Source organism: Mobula hypostoma, chromosome 8 (assembly GCF_963921235.1).
Source record: "Mobula hypostoma chromosome 8, sMobHyp1.1, whole genome shotgun sequence".
NCBI lineage: Eukaryota > Metazoa > Chordata > Chondrichthyes > Myliobatiformes > Myliobatidae > Mobula > Mobula hypostoma.
Genome location: NC_086104.1, coordinates 155,099,998 through 155,126,338, shown reverse-complemented (window position 1 = coordinate 155,126,338; position 26,341 = coordinate 155,099,998). Strand labels below are relative to the sequence as shown.

The window sequence follows — 26,341 nt, the reverse complement described above, 5'->3', positions numbered from 1 at the left end:
TTTAGCCCATCCAGTCTGTGCTGAGCCATTTAAACTGCCTAGTTCCATTGACCTGCACCCAGACCATAGCCCTCCATAACCCTCCCATCCATGTACCTGTCCAAACTTCTCTTAAACATTGAATCGAGGTCATGTGCACCACTTGCGCTGGCAACTCGTTCCACAGTCTCACCACCCTGCAAGTGAAGGAGTTTCCCCTCATGTCCCCCTTAAACATTTCACCTTCAGTTGTAGTCTCACCCAAACCCAGTGGGAAAGATGCTGCCCAACTTACTGATTTCCCCCAGACTTTTGTGTGCATTGATTTGGAGTGTTAGATGTGTCTAAGGTACCGATGGAACCATGTGTCCTGAACCTATCACCTGCCAGATCGTACTCCTTCCCTTCCCACTTTATTATTCCCGCTAATTTTCCTGTTCTGATCAATGGTCTCGGCCTGAAACGTTGACTGTTTATTCCCTCCATTGATGCTGCCTGGCCTGCTGAGTTCCTGCAGCATTTTGTGTGTGTTTCCACCTCTGGGACCTGCACAATCTTGTATTTATAATTATGCTCTAATCCAGGGGTTCCTGACCTTTTTCATGCCGTGGACTAATACCATTAGGCAAGGGGGTCCGTGGACTCCAGGTTGGGAACCCATTCTAATCTTATTTTTAATCTTCACACGTTCCCATCAGCTCCCCCACCCCACATTCAGTCACTCACCCACACACCAGGGACAACTTGCAGCAGTTAATTAACCCGCCCGCCAGCCTGCGGGGTTTTGGGACGTGCGAGGAAACCAGAGCACCCTGAGGAGTCACGGAGAACGTGCAAACTCCCCACTGGAGGTCAGGATTGAACCCGGGTGTGGCTGGAGCTGACTGTCACGTACGTCCACCCTCACCTGAGGGTGACCCTGCACTGGGCATTGTTAACGACCTTTCCCATCTGCTGTTGAATCCTGGTGCTTTTGCAATCCAAAGTTTCTTCAGAGGTTAAGAACGAGGCGTAAAACCTGATGTGTCACCATTTTATCGTGTTGCAAGAGCAAAAAGAGGTGCGAAGGGAACAAAGGGAAGAGCAGACTAAAAAGTAGTTGTGGTCTTCTCAAACCAGACCCAAGATAGCAGAAATTCCATTGATAACCATTAACCTATGACATAACCAGATTCAGGCTCTACCCACTGTCCCCCTCCCAACCCAGAGGTGGAAAACCGGACAAGCAATGAAAGTGTGTGGCCTTGAAAGGAGATCTCCTGTCCCATTCTCTTGGACACGAGTGACACTCAGAGTGTTTTTTTCACTGCCTCTCCCACAGGGTCTTCCTACGAGCTGTCAATCAGTTTGCTGCTGTCCTGAACAAGCTCTTCCTAGACCCGGCAAACTTTGAGTTGCAGGTGAGTGGCTGGTTTCTCGTGGCTCATTCCGGTAGGAACGGGACAACACTTGGGAATCTCCTGTGTAGTGATATGCTTCAGTTTAAGATGCGATGATATCGAGTCCACTGTACATGAGCTCTTAGCTTAAGAGAAGACTTTAAGCCTCATCCGATATAAATATCTTCAGCTACCATCACTTTAGGAGCAAAAGCCAACTTTATTCACAGTATGCATTTACATGAATTAGGAATTTGTGGTGGTGTATTGGCATGGCATGCAACAAAAGCCACATTCAACAATTATAAGAAAAAAGAATTATATAAAAAAAAGTTAGAGGTTATAGTATGGATATGGAATGAAATGTGCATAGATACATAAATTCCACTTTCTGGTTAATTGGGACACCATGGAACCAGTACATTTTGTCCCAATTAAGTGGCTACCACAATTAGCCAAAGTTTCATGAAAGTAGTTTTAAAACAAGACAAAATACTGTTGTGTATTTAGTATTTCAGTAACATATCAGTAATATGGTGTACATACAGTATATATTGCATTCTTGTTTGTTTAAGTAATTTATTACAGGTTATATGTATAAATACCTAGATTGCATACATCATCACAAAAGCAACTCACTTAAAGTAACCGTGAAGTTAGACTCACATTTCAGACTCAACTGTCTTCCTTTGAATTAGTTTAATTTTTTTCAGGTTACAAAACATAGCAACTACCATTTAACTGAGGAACAAATTATGTATTTAAATTAAATACAGAACAAATTAGAACACTACCTAAACTATTATAGTACTAGAAACTATGTATTAGTTCCTAATAGTTATCAGTGGAGGAATTCATCCAGTGTACGCTGCCATGTTCTTTTGATTGACGGTAAATGAACAACATCAGTGCAAACACGTATTGCAGACGTTAGAATGCCTTCATACAATGTTAACAACTACAACCTCCAAATCTTCATTTTCATTGTAACATTTAAGATGTTTGTCGATGCCTTCAAATTCTTTGTAGTGCCTAACTTGCTGAAGTAGTGAAATCATTTCATTTTCACTCCCGGCCATTTCTGACCACCCCCCAAGCCTGAACGCTCGAAGCCGCAGTGAGCTAAGCAGCTCTGAACTGTCTTGCTCCTTATCTCTCACCAGCTATCAGCGACAAACATTGTGACTTTTTGAACACAAACAATGCAACTGACACTAATTAAAAACTGTTCGCTCTTTGCACGTCTAGTGTCTAATGGCCACGCAAGTGCACGCACCTGATGCTAGTTAGAAACTGTACAGCATCAGTCTCCTGTCCCAATTAAGCAGGATAGTTTCCCAAATAAACAAAGGGAACCCTGCCTATTTTCGCGATTAGTTTTTGTTCTTTTAAGAGTTTTCTCAAATAAGCATTTACCCCAATTAACCGATGGGCCAATTAACTGGAATGCGCTGTATTTACAATGTAAACAGGATTATAAAAAGTGGTTTAAAGGGTTCACAGTGCAGTGACTGAGGTAATAGATAGAGGGAGTCTAACGAGAGTGGTTGTTTTGATTAACTGCCTGGAAGAAGAAGCTTTTCAGATCAAGTTCGAGTTTAGTGTAAATTCAAACGTACACATGTATACCACCAAACAAAACAACATTTCTCCAGACCAAGGTGCATCACATAGTACATATAACTCACACACATCACGTAATATTACCACTAATTGTAAGATGCATTTACGTCACAGGTTAAAGAGTAAACAGTATAACGCCATTGGCACTCAGTATGTGGTGAGACCCAGGTGGTGACAGGGAATTCAACAGTTTCATGGCCTGAGAGGGTAAAGTTTCCCATCCTAACAGTGCTTTTTCTAATGCTACGGTACTTCCTGCCTGATGGTAGCAGGTCAGGGAGATTGTAGGAGAGATGGGAGGGATAATCAACAGTGCTGAGGGCCCTGCACGTGCATTGTTCCTGCTAAGTACCTCGGATGGGTGGAAGAGAGACCCCAGTGATCCTCTCAGCAATTCTTGCAAACCTTTGTAGGGTCTTGTGGTCAGTTCCCATACTGACGGTGTTGCAGCTGGTCAGAACACTCTCAAAGATGCTCCTGTATAAATTGGCTAGAATTGGGATGGGCCTCACCAGGAAATGGAGAAACTGTTGTACTTTCGTGACTAAGGTGGTGCTGTTGAGGGACCAGGTGAGATGTGCACTTCCAGAAACCTGGTGCTCCAAACTCTCTCCACGGAGAAGCCGTTTATGTGCAGTGAGGAGTGGTCAGCCTGCTCGTTCCTGAAGTCCACTCTTATCTCTTTGATCTTGTCCACACTGAGACTCAGCTGTTGTGCTCGTGCTGTCCTACGAGGCGCTCTGCCTCCTCTCGGTACGCCGTGTCGTTGTCGTTGCTGAAGAAGCCAACCGCTGTTGTGTCATCCGCAAACTTGGTCTGAACAGGATTCAGCAACGCAGTCCTGTGTCGGCGGTGTGAACAGCGGCCTGAGCAGGAGCCCTGAGGAGTGCCACTGCTCAGCGTGCTGGAGCCAGAGATGTTCCTGCCAACAGGGACTGACCATGGTCCAAGATCCAGTTACAGGGAGGGCTGTTGAGATGCATTGAGGACAGTTTACCCACCAGCTTCTCAGGGATGATTGAACAGCATCCTGGAATATTAGATTATGAGAACACTCAGTCCTCTTTTATTGTCTATTAGAAATGCATACATGCATTAAGAAATGATACAATGTTCCTCCAGAGTGATATCACAGAAAACAGGACAAACCAAAGAGTAACACTGACAGAACCACATAATTATAATTATAGTTACAGCAGTGCAAAGCAATACCATAATTTGATAAAGAACAAACCATGGGCACGGTAAAAATAGTCTCAAAGTCCCCAAGTCGATTGACTCCCAAGTTTCTGATAGGGGCAGCAAAAGGGAGAAACTCCCTGCCATAAACCTCCAGGCACTGTCAACTTGCCGATGCCTTGGAAGCAGCCGACCACAGCGACACTGAGTCCGTCCATCCGGAAACTTCAAGCCTCCGACCAGCCCCTCCAATACAGCCTCCCGAGCGCCACCCTCTGCCGAGCACTTTCGACCTCCCCCGGCTGCTGAAACAAGCAAAGCCGAGGATTCAGGGCCTTCTGCTCCGGTGATCCCGGTTACCACACAGTTGCAGCAGCCATTTCAGAAGTTTCACCAGATGTTCCTCCGTACTCTCACCTCTGTCTCCATCAAATCAGAATTGTGCACAGTACGCTACTCTTCAGATTACAGATATCATTCACCGGACAGGCCGCGCGCACTGCCGTCGCGCCGCCATCTTCTCCTCCTCCTATGAGGTACCATATTCCAGGTGAGACAGGACGGAGCGGAGGGAAGAGGCTTTGGCATCATCAGTGAACCGATCTGAGCGGTAAGCAAACTGGAAAATGTCCAATGTAGCAGGAAGCTGGGAGTTAATGTGAACCATAGCCAGCTGCTCAAAACACTTCATTATTTAGTGCCACTGAACAGTTGTTACTCTCACCTTCTTAGGCACTGGGATGATGGCGGCCATCTTGAAGCCTGACAGGACAGTGGACTGAACCACATTACATGGCAAGAAGGTTTTGTTTGAAGAGCCCTATTGTGCTTTCTAGAAGGGAGGTTTTGGGAAAGGCAGATTGGAGGATGGGTAATGTCTGCAAGGGGGCTTGTGTTGTATCAACCCACACGCCAAGGACTAGTTCACTTCACTGTTTAGTCTCCATGGTGGATCTAGCTGGCAATAGTCAGTGTTTGAGCAGTGGGTGCCCCGCACCCCTACATCCCGTTAACAAGGTCATTTTTAACCCTGCTTATTTTTGTGATAAATGTTTGATTTCAATGAATAATTCTTGACGTAGACTTAAAACACAGAGAGATTCTAACTTATAAAAGACGTTCAAAGTACCAAATCATAATTTTTTTTTCAGCTCTGGAACAACTACTTCCATCTGGCAATCGCCTTCCTCGTGCATGACTCCCTGCAACTGGAGAACTTCTCGAGTGAGAAACGGAACAAGATCATCAACAAGTAAAGTTCACTTCTCAGCCCAGCAGGGACTATCCCTGACCTGTACCTGGTACCTGGCAGGGACAATCCCTGACTTGTATCAGGTGTAGAGGTTCACCTGTATGTAAAGTTCGCTTAGAAACATAGAAAGCCTACAGCACAATACAGGCCCTTCATCCCACAAAGCTGTGCTGAACATGTCCTTATCTTAGAAATTACTAGGGTTACCCATAGCCCTCCATTTTTCTGAGCACCATGTACCTATCCAGGAGTCTCTTAAAAGACCCTATTGTATCCACCTCCACCACCATCACCGGCAGCCCATCCCACGCACTCACCACTCTCTGCGTAAAAAAACTTACCCCTGACATCTCCTCTGTACCTGCTTCCAAGCGCCTTAAAACTGTGCCCTCTCGTGCTAGCCATTTCAGCCCTGGGAAAAAGCCTCTGACTATCCACATGATCAAAGCCTCTCATCACCTTATACGCCTAGTCCCAGCAGTGACTATCCCTGACCTGTACCTGGTACCTGGCCGGGACTAGCCCTGACCTGTACCAGGTGTTGAGGTTCATCTGTACGTAAAGTTCACTTCTCAGACAGCAGGGACTATCCCTGACCTGGACCAGGTACCTGGCCGGGACTAGCCCTGACCTGTACCAGGTGTTGAGGTTCACCCAGACCGGCAGTGTATATAGTAGGATGTGTGGATAATCCATCTCCCTCACTCAGGTGTAGAGATGACCCAGAGCAGAGGTGTTTGCACCAGGGCCTGTGGACGACAGCTCTGTATGTAGTCCTGTGCCAAGCGCTCACAGTGTGGAGAGGTGCTTCATCCCCTGTTCGCTGCCTTGGGGCCAGACCTGGGGTCACAGAAGATGACAGTGGCAGATCGCAGCGTCTGATTAGAGTCACTGTAATGGAGTGGGTAGCACATTCGCTTTAGTAAGCTCGCGTTTGATTCCCGCTGCAGTCTGTAAGGAGTTTGTACATTCTCCCCATGATTACATGACTTTCCTCCGGTTCCTCCCACACTCTAAAGATGCTCGTGTTGGGCTTGGTGAGTCGTGGACATGTTTTGTTGACGCCAGAAGCTTGGTGATACCTGCAGCTGCTCAGCACAATTCACATTGATTTGATTGGAAGCCAATGACACATTTCACTGTGTGTTTCAATGTACATGTGACAAATAAAGTTAATCTTTTAAATTCTTGAACATCGAGTTATACAGAGATAGGCTATTCTGTCCAACTTACTCTGCTGACCAGGTGCCTCCCCAAGCTAGTCCCATTTGCCTGTGCTTTGCCCATATACCTCTAAACCCGCCCTATCCACGTACCTGTCGATCATCATCGTCGTTATGTGCCGTGTCGTGTGACATGGGCAATTATCATCAATCCATGACCATGATTGTTCTTGGCAAAGTTTGCCATTGTCTTCTTCTGGGCAGTGTCTTTACAAAACAGGTGACCCCAGCCATTATCAATACTCTTCAGAGATTGTCTGCCTGGTGTCAGTGGTCACATAACCAGGACTTGTGATCTGCACCAGCTGCTCATACGACCATCCACCACCAGATCCCATGGTTTCATGTCACCCCGATCGGGGGCTAAGCAGGTGCTACACCTTGCCCAAGGGTGACCTGTAGGCTAGCGGAGGGAAGGAGTGTCTCACACCTCTTTTGTAGAGATGTATCTCCACCCCACCACACATTAGCTGCCCACTTGCCTTTAAAACATTGTAATTTAATCAAAATCAGGTTTATTATCACTGTCATATATCATGAAATTTGTTGTTTTGTGACAGCAGCGTAGTGCATTAAATAAAAAAAATTACTAACATTCCTGTAAGAATATGATAAAATATATTAAATACATTAAGAATATATTTAATAAATAAATAAGAATATATTGAAAATGTTAAACGTTTTCTAAAGCCCTCTGTTGGTCCGGGTCGACCATGGGATTCGACGTCCCACAGACAGCCACGAAATAAAGAAACAGCGTGGAATCCGTTCAAAGAAAAGACATCAAATCTCCAACGTACAAAACAACCTAGAAAAAAAACGCATCATACAAAACACAAAACACTGAATCAGAAAGACAACGAAAGAGTCCAGGCACATAGTCGTCTCTCACATCCCTGGCAGTCTGCAGGCAGAGGCGTTTGTCCGCCCCGATCAAAATTGCTCAAAACAACAATGAGAAAAGGAGCAACCAAAAAGCAGAAACACATCAGAAAGTGAACTACAGAGTCCAGTCCACAAACTGTGCCGATTAGACCTTTCCCCAAGACCTGTGGATTCTGGCACCATTGAGCGAGGGTGACAGAGCACATTCACGTCGGAAACCTTTCTCCAGGCCACAGGCTTCGCTCGAAACCTCGTTGTTATATGCAAGCCAGGACATGCAATGTGGAGAGCAAGCTGTTGCCGATATAGCAGGCTCCCCCCTCCACACAGCTGACGCATCCAAAGGAACGGCAGAAACCGGAAGTTTGGCACCAGCAGCATCGCAGGAGTTGCCAGGCAGTGTTGAACTGAGTGCTGAAAAAGAATTTCAGGATGCATATTGTATACATTTCTCTGACATTAAATGTACCTTAGGGACCCCAGCTTTGGATTTTTTCTCAGTGATTACTGTGAAGGAAAAGCTTTACCCCGTGTTTAATCTGTGCTGTCCCATGTCATGGGACTACTGGTTGACGCTTTGTCAAGGAGTTTTTGACTGTATTTAACCTGTACTGTCCGAAGCCCTAGATTATCAGATAGAGCATTTTTTAAAAACTCTGTGCAACCTCCTGTGTGGTTGGGTGGAGACATGTCTCTAACAAAGGAGGTGTAAGGCATTCCTTCCCTCCGCTAGCCTACAGGTCACCCTTGGACAAGGTGTAGCACCTGCTTAGCCCCCCGATCAGGGTCAGGTGAAGCCATGGGAGCAGGTGGTGGATGGTCGTATCAGCAGCTGGTACATATCACAAGTCCTGGTTATGTGACCACTGACACCAGGCAGACAGTCTCTGATGAGTATTGATAATGGCTGGGGTCATCTGTCTTAGAAACCGTAGAACACTACAGCACAGAAAACAGGCCATTCGGCCTTCTAGTCACTGCCGAAACATTATTCCGCTAGTTCCATTGATCTGCACCCAGTCCATAACCCTCCAGACCTCTCCCATCCATGTATCTATCCAAATAGATATATTTATTTATCCAAATAGGCAGTGCCTTGTAAAGTCACTGCCGAGAAGGTGGCGATGGCAAACCACTTCTATAGAATAATTTGCCAAGAACAATCATGGTCATGGAAAGACCATGACCGCCCACTTCATGCGACATGGCACATAACGATGTCATATGACATGGCACATAACGATGATGTCATATGACATGGCACATAATGATGATGTCATATGACACGGCACATAACGATGGTGATACAACCTAAACAATAACTGAACAGGGAATGTTTGATGGAACAGTGTAGAGCAAGGGTTCTCAACTTGGGATCCACAAACCCCTTAGTTAACGGTGGGGTCAATGTCAATGGCATAAAAAAAGGTCGGGAATCCCTGGACTGTAGAGAAAGTTTTACACCATATTTAACCCATTTGTTCCCTTCCTGTTGGATCCTGATGTTTTTGGACCCAAGGTCCTTTGGAAGTCAGAAACGAGGCATAAAACTTGTTGCTTATGGCCATTTTTATGAAGCGCTATAAAAAGAAAAGGAAGGAAGGAAGATCACAAAGAACAAAAGCAAATTCTAATGGCAAGAGTGAAAAACAAAGACAGAATCAGACTCAGCTTTAATGTCACAAGCAACAGGAATTCTGCAGATGCTGGAAATTCAAGCAACACACATCAAAGTTGCTGGTGAACGCAGCAGGCCAGGCAGCATCTCTTGGAAGAGGTACAGTGGACGTTTCAGGCCGAGACCCTTCCTGTCCTGACGAAGGGTCAGTTAGTCCTGACGAAGGGTCTCGGCCTGAAACGTCGACTGCACCTCTTTCTATAGATGCTGCCTGGCCTGCTGCGTTCACCAGCAACTTTGATGTGTGTTGCTGAGTTTTAATGTCAGTGGCATGTGGCGTGAACTTGTTTTGTGGCAGCAGTACAGTGCAGTACGTAATAACAGAAAGCTCTAAGTTAGTATATAACTGTGTTCACTGTCCGTTGAGAAATCTGATTGCAAAAGAACAGAGTGAGTCAAAAAAGAGAGCAAATCGTGCTGTAGTTCTCTTATAGCAGATTGCTGATCACACTAAATTCCATTCAAATTCCTTTGCTTAAATTAACCAATGAGGAAGCCCCTACTCAACTAGCGCGATTCCCGCCTCTGAAACTAGGAAGTTTCCTGAAAGATATGGAGGCAACTGTACCACTAGAAAACTCATTGAACAATTTGACGTATACAGAGAATTACCGTTCTGTGCAAGTCTTCGGCACCCGAGCTATATATACAGTATGTGCCTGAGACTTTAGCACAGAACAGTATTTGTCAACGTGGAGGGGAGAGCGAGTTTGTAAATCTGTCAGGAGGACTGTCCACGTGTGTGGGTGGGAGGGAGGAACGCGTCTTGTTTTGCTGTTGCAACACACACAAAATGCTGGAGGAACTCAACAGGTCAGGCAGCATCTGTGGAAAAGAGCAAGCAGTGGACGTTTCGGGCCGAGACCCTTCTACAGGATCGTAGGACTGAAGAAGGGTCTCGGCCCAAAACGTCGACTGTTTACTCTTTTCTATCACTGCTGCCTGACCTGCTGGGTCCCTCCAGCATCTTGTGCGTGTTGTTCTGGATTTCCAGCGTCTGCAGATTTTCTGGTGTTTGCTTTGCTGTTGTTGTTTTGTTGCTTGTTGTTCTGCCAAGCATCGTGGGAATGCTGTGTTGGCACCGCTGGTTGGCATCGCTGGTTGCATTGTTCTCTGGCGCCATCTTCCTCAGCTTCGTAGCAACACAAGCGGGCTGGCCCCTGGCACCTCCCTCGGTTGTGTTGGTTGTTAACGCAAACGACAGATTTCACTGTATGTTTCGACATACATCTGATAAATAAATCTGAATAGAATCTGAGGGGAGATTGAACTCTGCGTCCAGCCGGTGATTTACTACAATTGTGAATGGCACACGTGCCAACTCGTTGTTCCTCACCTGGGGCCCATCACCCTTTCTGGGACAGAGGCTGCCAACAGCTTCTCGCCAGAGTCCTCTGTGCTGGGCCAATAAAAGATTGGTCGGGCCCCTTTCACCACCGACTTCATCCATCTTCTAGGTGAGGATCAATCTTCTCCAGGATGGAGTCTTTAGAGTTTCTTGTTGGCGTTTCTCTATCTCTGGGTTTTTACAGGATGAAGTTGCTAGTCCCACACCGAACCGTCCTCCTTTTGCAATCGGGCTTGGGACCGTCCACGATGGAGATGCCTCATCAGATAAATAGATAGTCAACCTCACTTGCAATGTTTTGACTGCTTGCCCTGAATATTTTAAAAATATTTTTGATATTAAAATTTAATATTAAAATGTTACAATGAATTATAGTATTTATAATTAAATACATATTGTAATGTTAATATTTTTGCAGGTATGGAGACATGAGAAAGGAGATTGGGTTCAAAATTAGGGACATGTGGTATAACCTCGGTAAGTACAACGTTACACAAACACGGTACCACACAGGCAGCCCTCATTCGGCCCACATTACAGGAAGGATGTCCCTGAGTAATGAACAGGTTCCAGTATTACGGGCAGCCTGAAGTTGATTTTTTTTTTCCATAAATCAGAAAATACACAGAACTGATTTTTATTTGGAGATCCTGCGCAGTCACAGGCCTTTTGCAGCCCCCCCCCCACGCACTGCCCAATTAGAGTCATGTGACCAGTTAACCTGCTGACCCCTAGCTCTTTGGAATGTGACGTCACTAACGCCAGTCTCAAGGACAGCTTTGATACCACTGAACGGACCTGCTGTACGATAAGATGCACTCCGGATCTCAGTACAGCAACCAAACATCCTCAACACAGTAAATGAACAGCACTGAAAATGCACAAGACTGATAAGAGGAACAATTACTAAATCTGGAGAGAGAGAGAGACACTAGCTCTGCCATTCATAGATGTGACCATATAACCATATAACAATTACAGCACGGAAACAGGCCATCTCGGCCCTTCTAGTCCATACCGAACTCTTACTCTCACCTAGTCCCACCAACCTGCATTCAGCCCATAACCCTCCATTCCTTTCCTGTCCATATATCTATCCAATTTAACTTTAAATGACAACACTGAACCTGCCTCAACCACTTCTGCTGGAAGCTCGTTCCACACAGCTACCACTCTCTGAGTAAAGAAGTTCCCCCTCATGTTACCCCTAAACTTTTGCCCTTTAACTCTCAACTCATGTCCTCTTGTTTGCATCTCCCCCACTCTCAATGGAAAAAGCCTATCCACGTCAACTCTATCTATGCCCCTCATAATTTTAAACACCTCCATCAAGTCTCCCCTCAACCTCCTACGCTCCATAGAATAAAGACCCAACTTATTCAACCTTTCTCTGTAACTTAGGTGATGATTTCTAGTAAATCTCCTCTGTACTCTCTCAATTTTATTGACATCTTTCCTATAATTTGGTGACCAGAACTGCACACAATACTGCAAATTTGGCCTTACCAATGCCTTATACAATTTCAACATTACATCCCAACTCCTGTACTCAATGCTCTGATTTATAATTATGTCAGGCTTTTAAATTTAATAGTAAGTCCGTAAGACATAAGAGCAGGATTAAGGCCATTTGGCCCATCAAGTCTGCTCTATCATTCAATCGTGACTGATTGATGGGAGGTTATGGCTCAGTTTTATAGAACCTGGTGTATGGCATATCGTTCTAACCACCCCATTACAGGGAGTATGTGGAGGCTTTGGAGAAGGCGCAGCAGAGGTTCACCAGAATGCTGCCAAGATTAGAGAGCAGGATCTATCAAGAGTCTGGACAAACTTGGGTTGTTTTGTCCGGAGCGGCGGAGGCTGAGAGAAGAGCTGATCGAGGTTTATAAGATCATGAGAGGCACAGCTAGAGTAGAGAGCTGGTGCCTTTTTCTCCAGGTCGAGCTGTCCAATACCAAAGGGTATACATTAAAAGTAAGAGGGGGTAAGTTTAAAGGAAATATACATTATATACAGAGTGGCGGGCGCCTGGAATGCTGAAGGCAGAAATGATAGAGGCATTTAAAAAGCTTAAATAGGCACATGAACGTGCGGAGACTCGATATGCGTATTGTGTAGGCAGAAGGGGTTAGCTTAGTTAGGTGTTTGTTTCAGCAGAAATATGATGGGCTGAAGGGCCTGTTCCTGTGCTGTTCTGTGTTTTAATATCTGTGTCATACACGATGTTAAATCCAGCTGATCCCATCTGTCTGCACACGACCCATATCCCTCCATTCTCGGCATATTCATGGGCCTCGCTAAACGCTCTTTAAACGCCCCTGTTATGTCTGCTTCAACACCACCCCCGGCAGTACCTTCCAGACACCCACCACCCCTGACCCGATCGCCAATTCCAGCGGAACACGCAAAGTGCTGGAGGAACTCACCATGTTAGGCAGCATCTATGGAAAGAAACTGCCAACTGTTTATTCCCCTCTGTGGATGCTGCCTGACCTGCTGAGCTCGTCCAGCATTGTGTGTGCGTGTGTGTGTGTGTTGCTCAGCAGAATCTCCTGTGTTACATTCATCATAATTCTGCAGAATTCCAACAGGCTTCTTCCCGACTCTGCCTACAGGTCTGAGCTCGGTTGGCATGACAGGTGCTTCTCCGGTTATTGCGAGATCATTGACCAGTTTGCTTGATGTTCTAGGTCCCCACAAGATTAAGTTCATCCCGGGGATGGTGGGGCCGATCTTGGAGATGACTCTGGTCCCGGAGCCGGAGCTCAGGAGAGCCACAATTCCCATCTTCTTCGACATGATGCAGTGCGAATTCAGCGTCCACAGGTGCTTCCATGCTGTAAGTAGACAAGTGCAGAAGGCCATTCAGCCCATCGAGTCTGCTCCACCATTCCATCATTATTATGTGCCATGTTGTATGACGGAGGCGATCATGGTCTTTCCATGACCGTGATAGTTCTTGGCAAATCTTTCTACAGAAGTGGTTTGCCATTGCCTTCTTCTGGGCAGTGTCTTTCCAAGACGGGTGACCCCAGCCATTATCAATACTCTTCAGAGATTGTCTGCCTGGTGTCAGTGGTCACATAACCAGGACCTGTGATCTGCACCGGCTGCTCGTACGACCGTCCACCACCTGCTCCCATGGCTTCATGTGACCCCGATTGCGGGGGGGGTGGTGAGCAGGTGCTTAAAGGTGATCTGCAGGCTAGCGGAGGGGTGGAGCAGCTTATACCTCCTTTGGTAGAGACATCTCTCCACCCCGCCACCCAATTCTATCATGGGATTTTTTTATCTCTCTCAACCCCACTCTGCTGCCTTATTCCCATAACCTTTGACACTCTTACTAATCAAGAACCCGTCAACCTCTACTTTAAATACACCCAATGATTTCCCCTCCACAGTTGTCTGTGGCAAGAAGTTCCACACATTCTCCATCCTCTGGCTTAAGAAATTCCCTCTGCTCTTTGTTCTAAAGTGACATCTTGCTATTCTGAGGCTCACATTCCGGTCCTCGACTCCTCCAGTATGGGAAACATCCTCTCCACAGCCACTCTGCCAAGGCCTTTCAAAATTCGATAGATTTCAATGAGATCACTCCTTGTGTTTCTGAACTCCAGCAACTATAGGACCAGAGTCATCAAATGCTCCTCATACATTAACCCCTTCACTCCTGGGATCATTCTCCTGAACCTCCTCTGGACCCTCTCCAATATCAGCACATCTTCGCAGATACGGGACCCAAAACCAAGGGTCAGTAAGTGATTTATTTCACAGTCACGAGGTACCGAGTGGTGAGGTGGAGATACGTCTCTACCGAAGGAGGCGTAAGGCACTCCCTCCCTCCGCTAGCCTGCTGGTCACCCTCGGGCGAGGTGTAGCATCTGTTTAGCCCCCCGATCAGGGTCATGTGAAACCATGGGAGCAGGTGGTGGATGGTCGTACGAGCAGCTGGTGCAGATCGCAAGTCCTGGTTATGTGACCACTGACACCAGGCAGACAATCTCTGAAGAGTATTGATAATGGCTGGGGTCACCTGGCTTGTAAAGACACTGCCCAGAAGAAGGCAATGGCAAACCACTTCTGTAGAAAAATTGCCAAGAACGGTCATGGTCATGGAAAGATCATATGACACAGCACATAATGAATGAATGAATGTACTGAAGTGCAGTGAAAATCCCTGTGTACCATCCATACAGTTTATTTGATCACAAATTCATTGAATATTCCCTTAACACAACGGGATAGGCTCTTGACCACATGCTCAGCCTCATCGTTAGGGCAAAACAGTTACATAGCAGTATGCATAACACTTTACTCAGCAGCGACCCGGGTTCAGTACCACCCCCCCCCCACCCGCTATCTCTGAGGAGTTTACACGCTCTCCTTGTGACCATGTGGGTTTCCTCCGGGTGCTCTGGTTTCCTCCCACAGTCCGAAGGCGTGCTGTGGGCATGTTATGTCGGCACCGGAGACATGAAGGCACAACCTAAGGTTGTGTTGGTTGTTACCGCAGACGACACATTTCACTGTATGTTTCAGTGTACGTGTGATCAAGCAATCTGAACCTGAGAGATCTGGCCAGTCTCCACATCCTGAACTGAGCCAAGGACCCTGGCCAATGCCATCTTCTGTCTTGGAGCTGATCTGGTTAAATGGTGTTGGTATATTGCCAAACGGGACCAGCTGAAAGGGTGGCGACAGTTGCAGGCTGCCCCCAGCATGCCCTCGGGTGTGTTAGTTGTTTACACATTGAACTCTGTTTCAATGTACATGTGATAAATAGATCTGAATCCTGATGAGTTGGGCTGAAAGGCCTGTTTTCTCACTGTCTAAACCTACGACACCGTGGCTCCAGGTCTCCTCAGGGCCAACGTGTGTAAAGTAGCCCCGGTCACTGCTCTCTGTGCATGGACAGCATGGTAACGCTGTACGCTGCTGAATATCCCACACATCAGCATCAGCTAGTGTGTGAGCTCAGCCTCGTGGGCGGCTGAGGAGAGGGGAGAGGGTGCCGAAGCGGGACGCTGGTGGGGTGTGGCCTCAAGTATATCGTGCGCAGAAAGGACGAGGGTGGCATTGAATGCAGGCAAACTTCTTTTTCAGTTTGAGAACGAGCTGATCACCAAACTGGACCAGGAAGTGGAAGGAGGCCGGGGAGACGAGATGTACAAAGTCCTCCTGGAGAAAATGTGAGTGTTGACCACGACCATTCCTTCCCCAGGGAAACCCCCAGGCATGCAACCATTCCTTCCTCAGGGAAACCCCCAGGCGTACAACCATTCCTTCCCCAGGGAAACCCCCAGGCGTGCAACCATTCCTTCCCTAGGGAAACCCCCAGGCGTGCAACCATTCCTTCCCTAGGGAAACCCCCAGGCATGCAACCATTCCTTCCCTAGGGAAACCCCCAGGCGTACAACCATTCCTTCCCCAGGGAAACCCCCAGGCATGCAACCATTCCTTCCCTAGGGAAACCCCCAGGCGTACAACCATTCCTTCCCCAGGGAAACCCCCAGGCATGCAACCATTCCTTCCCAGAGAAACCCCCAGGTGTGCAACCATTCCTTCCCTAGGGAAACCCCCAGGCGTGCAACCATTCCTTCCCTAGGGAAACCCGCAGGCGTGCAACCATTCCTTCCCCAGGGAAACCCCCAGGCGTGCAACCATTCCTTCCCAGAGAAACCCCCAGGCGTGCAACCATTCCTTCCTCAGGGAAACCCCCAGGCGTGCAACCATTCCTTCCCAGAGAAACCCCCAGGCGTACAACCATTCCTTCCCCAGGGAAACCCCCAGGCGTGCAACCATTCCTTCCCAGAGAAACCCCCAGGCGTGCAACCATTCCTTCCTCAGGGAAACCCCCAGGCGTGCAACCATTCCTTCCCCAGGGAAACCCCCAGGCATGCAACCATTCCTTCCCTAGGGAAACCCCCAGGCGTGACACCATTGCTTCCCCAGGGAAACCCCCAGGCGTGCAACCATTCCTTCCCAGAGAAACCCCCAGGCGTGCAACCATTCCTTCCCCAGGGAAACCCCCAGGCGTGCAACCATTCCTTCCCAGAGAAACCCCCAGGCGTACAACCATTCCTTCCCCAGGGAAACCCCCAGGCGTGCAACCATTCCTTCTCCAGGGAAACCCCCAGGCGTGCAACCATTCCTTCCCAGAGAAACCCCCAGGCGTACAACCATTCCTTCCCCAGGGAAACCCCCAGGCGTGCAACCATTCCTTCCCCAGGGAAACCCCCAGGCGTGCAACCATTCCTTCTCCAGGGAAACCCCCAGGCGTGCAACCATTCCTTCCCCAGGGAAACCCCCAGGCGTGCAACCATTCCTTCCCCAGGGAAACCCCCAGGCGTGACACCATTGCTTCCCCAGGGAAACCCCCAGGCGTGCAACCATTGCTTCCCCAGGGAAACCCCCAGGCGTGCAACCATTCCTTCCCCAGGGAAACCCCCAGGCGTGCAACCATTCCTTTCCCAGGGAAACCCCCAGGTGTGCATTCATTTTGTTCTTATGCTCACTCTAACCCTAAGCCCTCTGGCTTTACACACCTCTACCACAGGGAAAAGTTATTTGCCGATCCATTCTGTTGGACGTAGGAGCAGAATTAGACCATTCAACTCATCCGTGCAGACCAAGATGTCTGCTCCACCGTACAGTCACAGCTGATCTATTGTCCCCCTCAACCCCATTCTCCTGTCTTCTCCTTGTAACCTTTGATGCCCTGACTGCTGAAGAATCTATCACCCTCTTTTCCAAATATACCCAATGACTTCACCTCCATAGTCGTCTGTGGCAGTGAATTCCACAGATTCACCACCATCCGGCTCAAGAAATTCTTCCTCATCTCTATTCTAAAGGGACGTCCCTCTATTCCGAGGCTGTGCCCTCTGGTCCTAGACTCCCCCACTATAGGACACATCCTCTCCACGTCCACTCTATCTTGGCCTTTCAATATTCCATAGGTTTCCATGAGATCCCACCGCCCCCCCATTCTTCTAAACCCTAGCCCATCCCCTAAACCAAAGCCTGCCAGTTTTACACACCTCTATTATGGGGAAAAGTTACTCATTATCTACACTATCTATTCCCTTTATAAATTTATTTCCGGTCTCCTCCCCGCCATGGAAAACAAACACAGACTACTTGGTCTCTCTCCATAACTGTGCCATTCCATCCCAGTCATTCTCAAACACAAGAGGCTGTGCAGACGCTAGAAACCCAGAGTAACCCATACAAACCGCTGGAGGCCGAGACCCTTCACCGGGACTGGAAAGGAAGAGGGAAGAAGCCGGAAGAAGAAGCTGGGAGGGAAGGGGACTGAGTTACCAGATGGTTAGAAGGTGGGAGAGGGAAGATGTACAAGTCAGCAGGTGACAGGTGAGACCAGGTGAGGGGGAAGGTGATGAAGTAAGAAGCTGGGAGGTAACAGGTGAGACCAGGTGAGGGGGAAGGTGATGAAGTGAGAAGCTGGGAGGTGACAGGTGAGACCAGGTGAGGGGGAAGGTGATGAAGTGAGAAGCTGCGAGGTGATTGGTGAGACCAGGTGAGGGGAAAGGTGATGAAGTGAGAAGCTGGGAGGTGACAGGTGAGACCGGGTGAGGGGGCAGGTGATGAAGTGAAGCTGGGAGGTGACAGGTGAGCCCAGGTGAGACCAGGTGAGGGGGAAGGTGATGAAGTGAGAAGCTGGGAGGTGACAGGTGAGACCAGGTGAGGGGGAAGGTGATGAAGTGAGAAGCTGGGAGGTGACAGGTGAGACCAGGTGAGGGGGAAGCTGATGAAGTGAGAAGCTGGGAGGTGATAGGTGGAAAAAGTAAAGGACTGAAGAAGAAGGAATCTGACAGGAAAGATGGAAATCCAGATGAAGGTTCTCGGCCCAAATGTCAACTGTTTATTCCTCTCTGTGGATGTCTCCTGACTTGCTGAGTTCCTCCAACATTTGGTGTGTGTTTTCCCAGAGAGTGTCCCTCACTGCAGCCTCTCCAGAGTAAATCACATCCTTATTACAGTGAGATGACCAGAATTGCACTCTAGCTGGGGTCTAACCGATGCTTCCTAACCACAAGCTTCCTGCGTATACATCCTAAGCCCCAGGTAATGAAGGCAAGTAAGTATCCATTTGTGTTCACCATCTCATCCCCCTGGCTTCACGGGGAGCCACGGTAGTTTAGTGATCAGTGTGTCGTGTCAGAGTTCAATTCTGCCTTCTTCTGTAAGCAAGTTTGTACATTCCTTAGCAACACACACCAAATGCTGGAGGATCTCAGCCGGCCAGGAAAGAGTAAACAGTCGACGTTTCGGGTCAAGACCCTTCTTCAGGATTTTGTACGTTTCACCCCTTGTGCGCATGGGTTTCCTCCAGGTGCTCTGGTTTCCTCCCACAGTCCAAAGGCATACCAATTAGTAGTTAATTGGTCGTTGTAAATTGTCCTGTGATTAGGCTAGGGTTAAATCGGTGGGTTGCTGGGTGGCGTGGTTCAAAGGGCAGGAAGGGCCTGTTCTGAATTGTTTCAATAGTTTCAAAGGTACATTTAATGTCAGGGAAATGTATACAACATACATCCTGAAATTCTTCTTCTTCGCAAACATCCACGAAAAGAGGAGTGACCCAAAGAATGAATGACAGTTAAAATGTTAGAACCCCAAAGTCCCTCCCAGCTCCTCCCACCAGCAAAAAACATCGGCACCCCCCACCGAGCACTCAAGCGTGCAGCAAAGCATCAATAAAGACACAGACCTGCAGTACCCCAACGACTACTCGTTCACCCATTCAACAAACCACAGGCTCTCTCTCTCCCTAATAAGGGAAAAAGAGGTGTCTCCGTTTCACAGCGAGAGGGGAGACATAACAATCAACTCACTGATTTATGGTGTTAAAAGTCTGTTGCATCACTTTTTCTTAGCTCTGTGCCCAAAGAACTCGGGTCTCTGGGCACACAGCCAGCAGCCAGCTCGCTGCTTTCGATCTTCCGTCTCCCACAACACATCAGAGGCAACACCGGCCTCGAATCCGCTCACCTCCAGAGCCACGAAAACCTGGCACCCTGAAGACGCACTAGTCTTCCAGGCCACATCCTTGGCATATCGAAAAGTGGCCGGTCGTGAGGCCCCGAGAGCAGGTCCCAATCCCGCAAAGAACTAAAATCAGTGTGTAACTCCAGGGTCTTCAAAAGAACCTTGAAAGGAAAAAAAAAGAGATATCAAAGATAGAAATAGAGCTGTTTCCGAAGATGCAAGCAAAGAGGGGTCGCCGTTAGGCGCCATTGTCTCCTAATTGTATCTCTAAACAGGATAGAGAAGATGGTTTGTGGCACTCTTAGTTGACACACTTGGCGTATGGTACCTGCTTTTGGCCCACCCTGCTGTAGGCAAGATCGTTAAGCGGGAAAGAGTGCAGCAAAGATGTTGTCAGTACACTAGGGACTTGGTTATAGGGTGAGGTGGGGCCGCAGGTTGCCTGGGAAGGAGTTTCAGCTACACAGAGAGGCTGGATCATCCTGACTCATTTTCCCTGGAGAGCAGGAGGCTGAGGGGTAACCTTATAAAGGGGTATAAAATCATGAGGGGCAAAGACAGGGTGAATTCACACAGCCAGGGAAGCAAAGCTAGGCGGCATATGTTTAAAAGGAACCCGCGGGACTGATCTTTCATCCAGAAGCTGATCAGTACATGCAACGAGGTGCCAGAGGAAGTCTTGAAGCAAGTACATGGTCAACATTTGGACAGGTATGTGAATAGGAAAGGTTTAGGCTCTAAACCCGGGGCCCACAGACCTATTACTTAATGGGATTGATCCCTGGCTTTGGGGGAGATGGGCCTTAATAGGAGCAAATATGACTGACTTAGAAGGAAATCCTGGTTAGCATGGACCAGTTGGGCTGAAGGGTCTGTGTGACTGTGTTGCCACCACAGGCACCCTTTGACTTGTACTCCAAGGCCCTCCAGCTCCTGCCTCTCAGTACTCCCCCGGGTCCATGGCTTTTGCCCGGGTTAGCGTAAGCCATGGCACCCCTCCCTCGGAGGACAGAGGACCAACCGCTGAGGTAACCCGGGTTCCTTTTGCTGCCAGCCTGTTGGAGCACTGCCGAAAGCACAAGTACCTGGCGGTGTCGGGAGAAGCCTTTGTCCTGCTGGTGACCAGCCTGCTGGAGAACCTGCTCGACTACAGGACCATCATGCACGATGAAAGCAAGGAGAACCAGATGAGCTGCACCGTCAATGTGCTGGTGAGTGTGAACCGACCGGCGAGTGTGAACCTCCTGGTGAGTGTGAATGTGCCGGTGAGTGTCAACCTGCTGGTGAGTGTGAATGTGCCGGTGAGTGTCAACCTGCCGGCAAGTGTGAACCTCCTGGTGAGTGTGAACACACCAGTGAGTGTGAACCTGCTGGTGAGTGTGAACTTCCTGGTGTGTGTGAATGTGCCGGTGAGTGTCAACCTGCCGGCAAGTGTGAACCTCCTGGTGAGTGTGAACACACCAGTGAGTGTGAACCTGCTGGCGAGTGTGAACCTCCTGGTGTGTGTGAATGTGCCGGTGAGTGTGAACCTGCTGGTGAGTGTGAATGTGCCGGTGAGTGTGAACGTACTGGTGAGTGTGAGCCTCCTGGTGAGTGTGAACACACCGGTGAGTGTGAACGTACTGGTGAGTGTGAGCCTCCTGGTGTGTGTGAACTGTACTCAATACTCCACGACTCAGTAATAAGGTTTTTAATCCTATTACACCCATTGTCATTCTGACTCCGCGCCAGCGTAACGGTATCGAGTACAGTGAAAAGTTTGCTTTCACACCGCCCACACAGATTACTGTTTTTCACCGTTCTCTCTTTGTCCCCACCCCCAGAATTTCTACAAGGAGAAGAAGCGGGAGGACATCTACATCAGGTAGGAAGGTTCTCAATCCTGGTGTTGACCGTGTTTCCAGAAAGTTGCCTATTAGATCCTTATTATCTGAATGAGAAAGTGTACGATGAAATTCCTTGTTTGCTTGAAGCTCGTTGGGTGAACAGCATGCAGTCAGTGACCACTTCATTAGATACATCTGTACAGCAACATCACCCTTTCCAAATCAGCCTGGTGCTCAGATGAGTGAAGTTATCCACACTGGTTCAGGAGCTTGATGGGTGTGTGGTAATAAATGTTCCTGAACCTGGTGGTGTGGCTCATTATATAAAAGACAAACACTTTAAACGTGTGATAAATGTGAAAGGTGCTGGAAATACTTGCCAGGTCAGGCAGCATCTGTGGAGAGGGAAACGGGGAACTTCAACTCATTTCACTCTGGTGAGCTGGATGAAGGGAACCCAGCAGAGGGAGTTCCAGATTCTGAGGACACAGGGGGCACGCCAGTGGCCGAGAGGAGGAGTTACAGGTTCTGAGGACGTGAGGCAAGGGAGTGGTTGTTAAGGGGGTGGGGTGTCACTTGTGTAGAGTAAGATCAGCGAATCTGCAGAGAGCGAGCTGTAGTCCGGTCAGCATCCATCATCAGGGACCCCACCACCCAGGCCATGCTCTCTTCTCTCTGCTGCCATCAGGAAGAAGGTACAGGAGCTTCAGGACTCACACCACCAGGTTCAGAAACACTTACTACCCCTCAACCATCAGGCTCCTGAACCAAAAGGGAATAACTTCACTCAACTTCACTTGCCCCGTCATTGAAATGTTCCCACAACATGTGGACCCAATTTCAAAGACTCTTCATCTCCTGTTCTTGACATTTAATGCTTATTTATTTATTATTTTTGTTTCTTTTATATTTGTACAGGCTGTTTTTTGCACTCTGGTTGAAACCCAAATTGGACGCAGTCTTTCATTGGTTTTATTATGTGCTTTAATAATAAGCTTACTTTGAGCTTTGAGATGACGACAGGGACTGGACGTGATAATTGGAAACGGTATGCAGAGGGTTCATTTCTGTCTGTGTTGCTGCCATCAGGTATCTGTACAAACTGCGGGATCTTCATCGCGACTGTGAGAATTACACTGAGGCTGCCTACACACTGCTCCTTCACGCAGAGTTGCTCCAGGTAAGAACTGATCTGAATTGAATCTTACATCCTTCACACGCGTGAGGAGTAAAAATCTTTACGTTATGTCCCCATCTCAATGTGCAATATGCAATCATAGCAATTTATAATAAATAGGACAGTCAGTGTAACATAGAAATGCACTCAACTCAGCGTGAGTTAATCAGTCTGAGGTGACAGGGCTGCCCGGATCCCTCAGCCTCATCCCAGAGAGAATCAGAATCAGGTTGTTGAAATCTTTCCTGTGAATTCTGTGCCATTCTGCTCACCGACCTACAGGAAAGATCTCAATAAGATTGAAAGAGTGCAGAGGAGATGTGCAAGGGTGCTGACGGACTTGGGGACCTGAGTTACAGGGAAAGGTTGAACAGGTTCGGAGTTTATTCCCTGGAGTGTAGAATGAGAGGAGATTTGATACAAGATTATGAGGAGTCTCTGCCTGAATGCGTGCGTTTTCTTCAGGTCCTTAGTTTTCTTCCCCTAGTTCAAAGGAGGGTTAATTGGTCATTGTAAGTTGTCCTGTGATTAGGTTCAGGTTGATCAGGTTTGCCGGGGGTCTCTGGGGTGGTGAGGCTCAAGGGTCTGGAGACCCTACTCCACACTGTATCGCTGAATAAATACATTTAAAGGGTATGGGCCAAATGGGACCAGCTTGGTGGACACCAGGGGTCAATGTGGACAAAATGGGCAAAGGGCCTGTGTGCATGCTGTATTCCTCAACAACCCTATGGGTCTTTGGAATTCCCTTCTCCCAAAGGCAAATAACAGCATTTATTATCAAAGTACACAAATGTCATCATATACTACCCTGGGATTCATTTTCTCTCAAGCATTCAAGGTAGGACAAAGAAATACAATAAAATCAATTTTTAAAACTGCATGCAAACAGAGACTGACAAACAACCAGACAACAAATTGTGTAAATAAGATTGAAAGAGCACAGAGAAAATTTACAAGGACGCTGTCAGGTCTGGAGAACCTGAGTTAGAAGGAAAGTTTGAGTAGGTTAGGACTGTGTTCCCTGGAACATAGGAGACTGAGAGATTTGGTAGAGGTATATAAAATTATGAGGGGTATGGGCAGGGTAAATGCAAGCAGGCGTTTTTCCTCTGAGATTGGGTGGGACCACAACTAGAGGTCATGGGTTAAGGGTGAAAGGTGAAAAGTTTAAGGGGAACATGAGGGGAAACGGGGCGGGTGAGAGTGTGGAAGTTGCCAGCCAGTGCAAGTGGTGCACGTGAGCTTGATTTCAGCGTTTAAGAGAAGTTCAGATATGTACATGGATGGTAAGTATATGGAAAGCTATGGTCCCGGTCCATAGGCAGATTAAATGGTTCGGCACAGACTAGGTAGTCTGAAAGGCAGGGCCTGTTCCTGTGCTGTGGCTTTCTTTGACTGTATGACACTAATCAAAGTGAAAAAGAAGACAAGCAAAAATACTAGTAAATAAGTAAATAAATAATACAGAGAAGGTGAATTGTAGAGTCCTTGAAAGTGAGCCCACAGGTTGTGGATCCATTCAGAGCTGAGGTGAGTGAAGTTATCTGCGTTGGTTTAGGAGCCTGATGGTTGGACTGTTCTTGAAGCTGGTGGTGTGGGACGTGAGGCTCCTGTACCTCCTTCCTGATGTTAGCAGTGAGAAGAGAGCATGATCTGGGTGGCAGGGGTCCTTGATGATGGATGCTGCTCCTTATGGATGCGCTCGATGGTGAGAAAGGTTTTGCCTGTGATGGACTGGACTGTTTCCTCCATTTTCTGTAGACTTTTCCGTTCTTGGTCTTTGGTGTTTCAATACCTTAAAATATTTTCGGTCAGAGGAAGAGTATATTCCCAGTGAGGGGCAATGTTCCCTCTTAATTTTTTAACAGCTTCGCAGACCAACCATTCATCTGAACAGGAAGTTTTTACACAGCCTGAAAACTGCACGGCACTTTAAAATTAACATTATCTAAAATAAAATTCCACCTGCGAGGCAACGAAGGCTATGTGCACGAGAGCATTTCAGTTACAGTGCGGCCACGCACCCGCACAGCCTAGAGGGAGCAGTAGTGAGGGGTGTGGAATTATGAGGTCATTGGAATGCAGATCAGCCAGGATCTAGTGGTGGAAGGGCAGGCTTGAGGGGCTGAATGGCCTCCTCCTCTTCTCCTCCAGATGTTCCTCTGACATTCTTGTGGTGAGACTCATGGACGCCATAACAATCCCTCACCTCCCCCCTCCCAGGGCTGTGCTGACACGTTCACTGCCTCACCCAGTCCTACAGCTGGGAGCTATCCCTCAGTCTTGCTGTGCTCTCTCCCCTACAGTGGTCCGACCAGCCCTGCGCCGCTCACCTCATCCACAGGGAGGACTACCAGGTCCTGACCAACCGTGAGCTGAAGGAGAAGCTGTACCAGGAGATCATCCACTACTTCGACAGGGGCAAGGTCAGTGCTCCGGAGGTCCCTCGCTTCCAGGGCTGGCGCTCGATGACCTCAATGTTTGGGGCGGTCCTCACTCCAGGACTGACTTGCTGCGACCCCTGACACCTGGTGCCCCCTTGATGTACCACACCCCAACCTGACATGCGGTGACCGCACACATCTCTCAGTAACCCCATAACGTATCTTTGTTGACCTGGGACCTGTCAGCTGGCTGCTTGCTGGTGTAAGGGGTCGGGGAGGGGGGGGGAGTTGGTGTTTGTAGCTGGTGGTCATACAGCCAGGGTGCCCAAGGGGCCAAGGACCATGAGACTGACCATTGCTGGACACTGGGTGTGGGGAGGCCGAGAGTGGGCGGTTCAGAAGTGACCACATGACCCAATGTGTGACTGTTGCCCTGGTGTGTGACCCCTGACCCAATGTGTGACTGTTGACCTACTGTGCGACCTCTAACCTGGTGTATGACCCCTGACCCAATGTGTGACTGCTGACCTACTGTGTGACCTCTGACCTGGTGTGTGACCCCCAGCAGTGAACTCAGAGGAGGCAGTAAAGGGCAGGGCATTGGGGGAAAGGCCACTGACCCCTGTTCTGTGGCTCTGCTTGCAGATGTGGGAGAGTGCCATCAGGCTGAGCAAGGAGCTAGCTGCCATGTACGAGAACGAGGTCTTCGAATATGAGGAGCTGAGCCACCTCCTGGTGAGTGTTGACGGGGGCGGAGAGGACAGGGCGAGGAGACGGAACCTGGGAGGAGGTAACGGGGAGACCATCCTGGGCAGATGATGTCAAGGGAATGGTGCTACTCAGACAGAACTTGGGAGAAGGTACTGGGCAGATGGAGATGGACAAATGGATCCGTTCAGACGGCAGCGCTGAGATTGACCCGGGGAGACGGGATCAGGGAGACAGACCAGAGGAGACACCGGGGGCAGGGGGAGATGGTCCTTGGGGGTCGACAGAGGGCATGAGGGGAGCTAGTCGTGGGGAGGGGGGGCATGGAGTGGGGTGTAGACAGTGCCACTCTGGTCTGAGCCTCACCCATACTGACCTCTGACCTTGGGTCGCAGAAGCAGCAGGCGAACTTTTACGAGAACATCATGCAGGCGATGAGACCCCCTCCTGAGTACTTCGCCGTTGGCTTTTATGGACAGGGATTCCCCTCTTTCCTGCGGGTAAGTCCAACCTGCTCTGAGGGCATAGCCTCCCCTACTCTCCACCCCTCCTCTCCCTTCACTTCCCTTCCCCACACCCCACCTCCACTCCATCCCCACCTCTCTCCTTCCCTCCCAATCCCTCCCCTCCCCACACCTCCCTCCCCACACCTCCCTTCCCACACCTCCCTCCCCACCCCTCCACT

The 26,341-nt window shown here is 48.5% G+C and overlaps 1 protein-coding gene across 3 annotated transcripts in view; it reads left to right on the top strand.

Annotated features, from left to right (window-relative positions):
• The window catches only part of dock5 (dedicator of cytokinesis 5), a 211,806-nt gene that overhangs the window by 158,178 nt on the left and 27,287 nt on the right, over window positions 1-26,341 (top strand). For all 3 annotated transcript variants that reach the window (XM_063057154.1, XM_063057153.1, XM_063057155.1), the window contains 11 exons: window positions 1,301-1,379; window positions 5,312-5,412; window positions 10,965-11,023; window positions 13,240-13,388; window positions 15,653-15,738; window positions 20,613-20,769; window positions 21,382-21,422; window positions 22,474-22,564; window positions 24,871-24,990; window positions 25,594-25,683; window positions 26,052-26,156. In XM_063057154.1, the coding sequence (XP_062913224.1) occupies window positions 1,301-1,379; window positions 5,312-5,412; window positions 10,965-11,023; window positions 13,240-13,388; window positions 15,653-15,738; window positions 20,613-20,769; window positions 21,382-21,422; window positions 22,474-22,564; window positions 24,871-24,990; window positions 25,594-25,683; window positions 26,052-26,156 (1,078 nt within the window). The remainder of the gene's footprint in view (window positions 1-1,300; window positions 1,380-5,311; window positions 5,413-10,964; window positions 11,024-13,239; window positions 13,389-15,652; window positions 15,739-20,612; window positions 20,770-21,381; window positions 21,423-22,473; window positions 22,565-24,870; window positions 24,991-25,593; window positions 25,684-26,051; window positions 26,157-26,341) is intronic.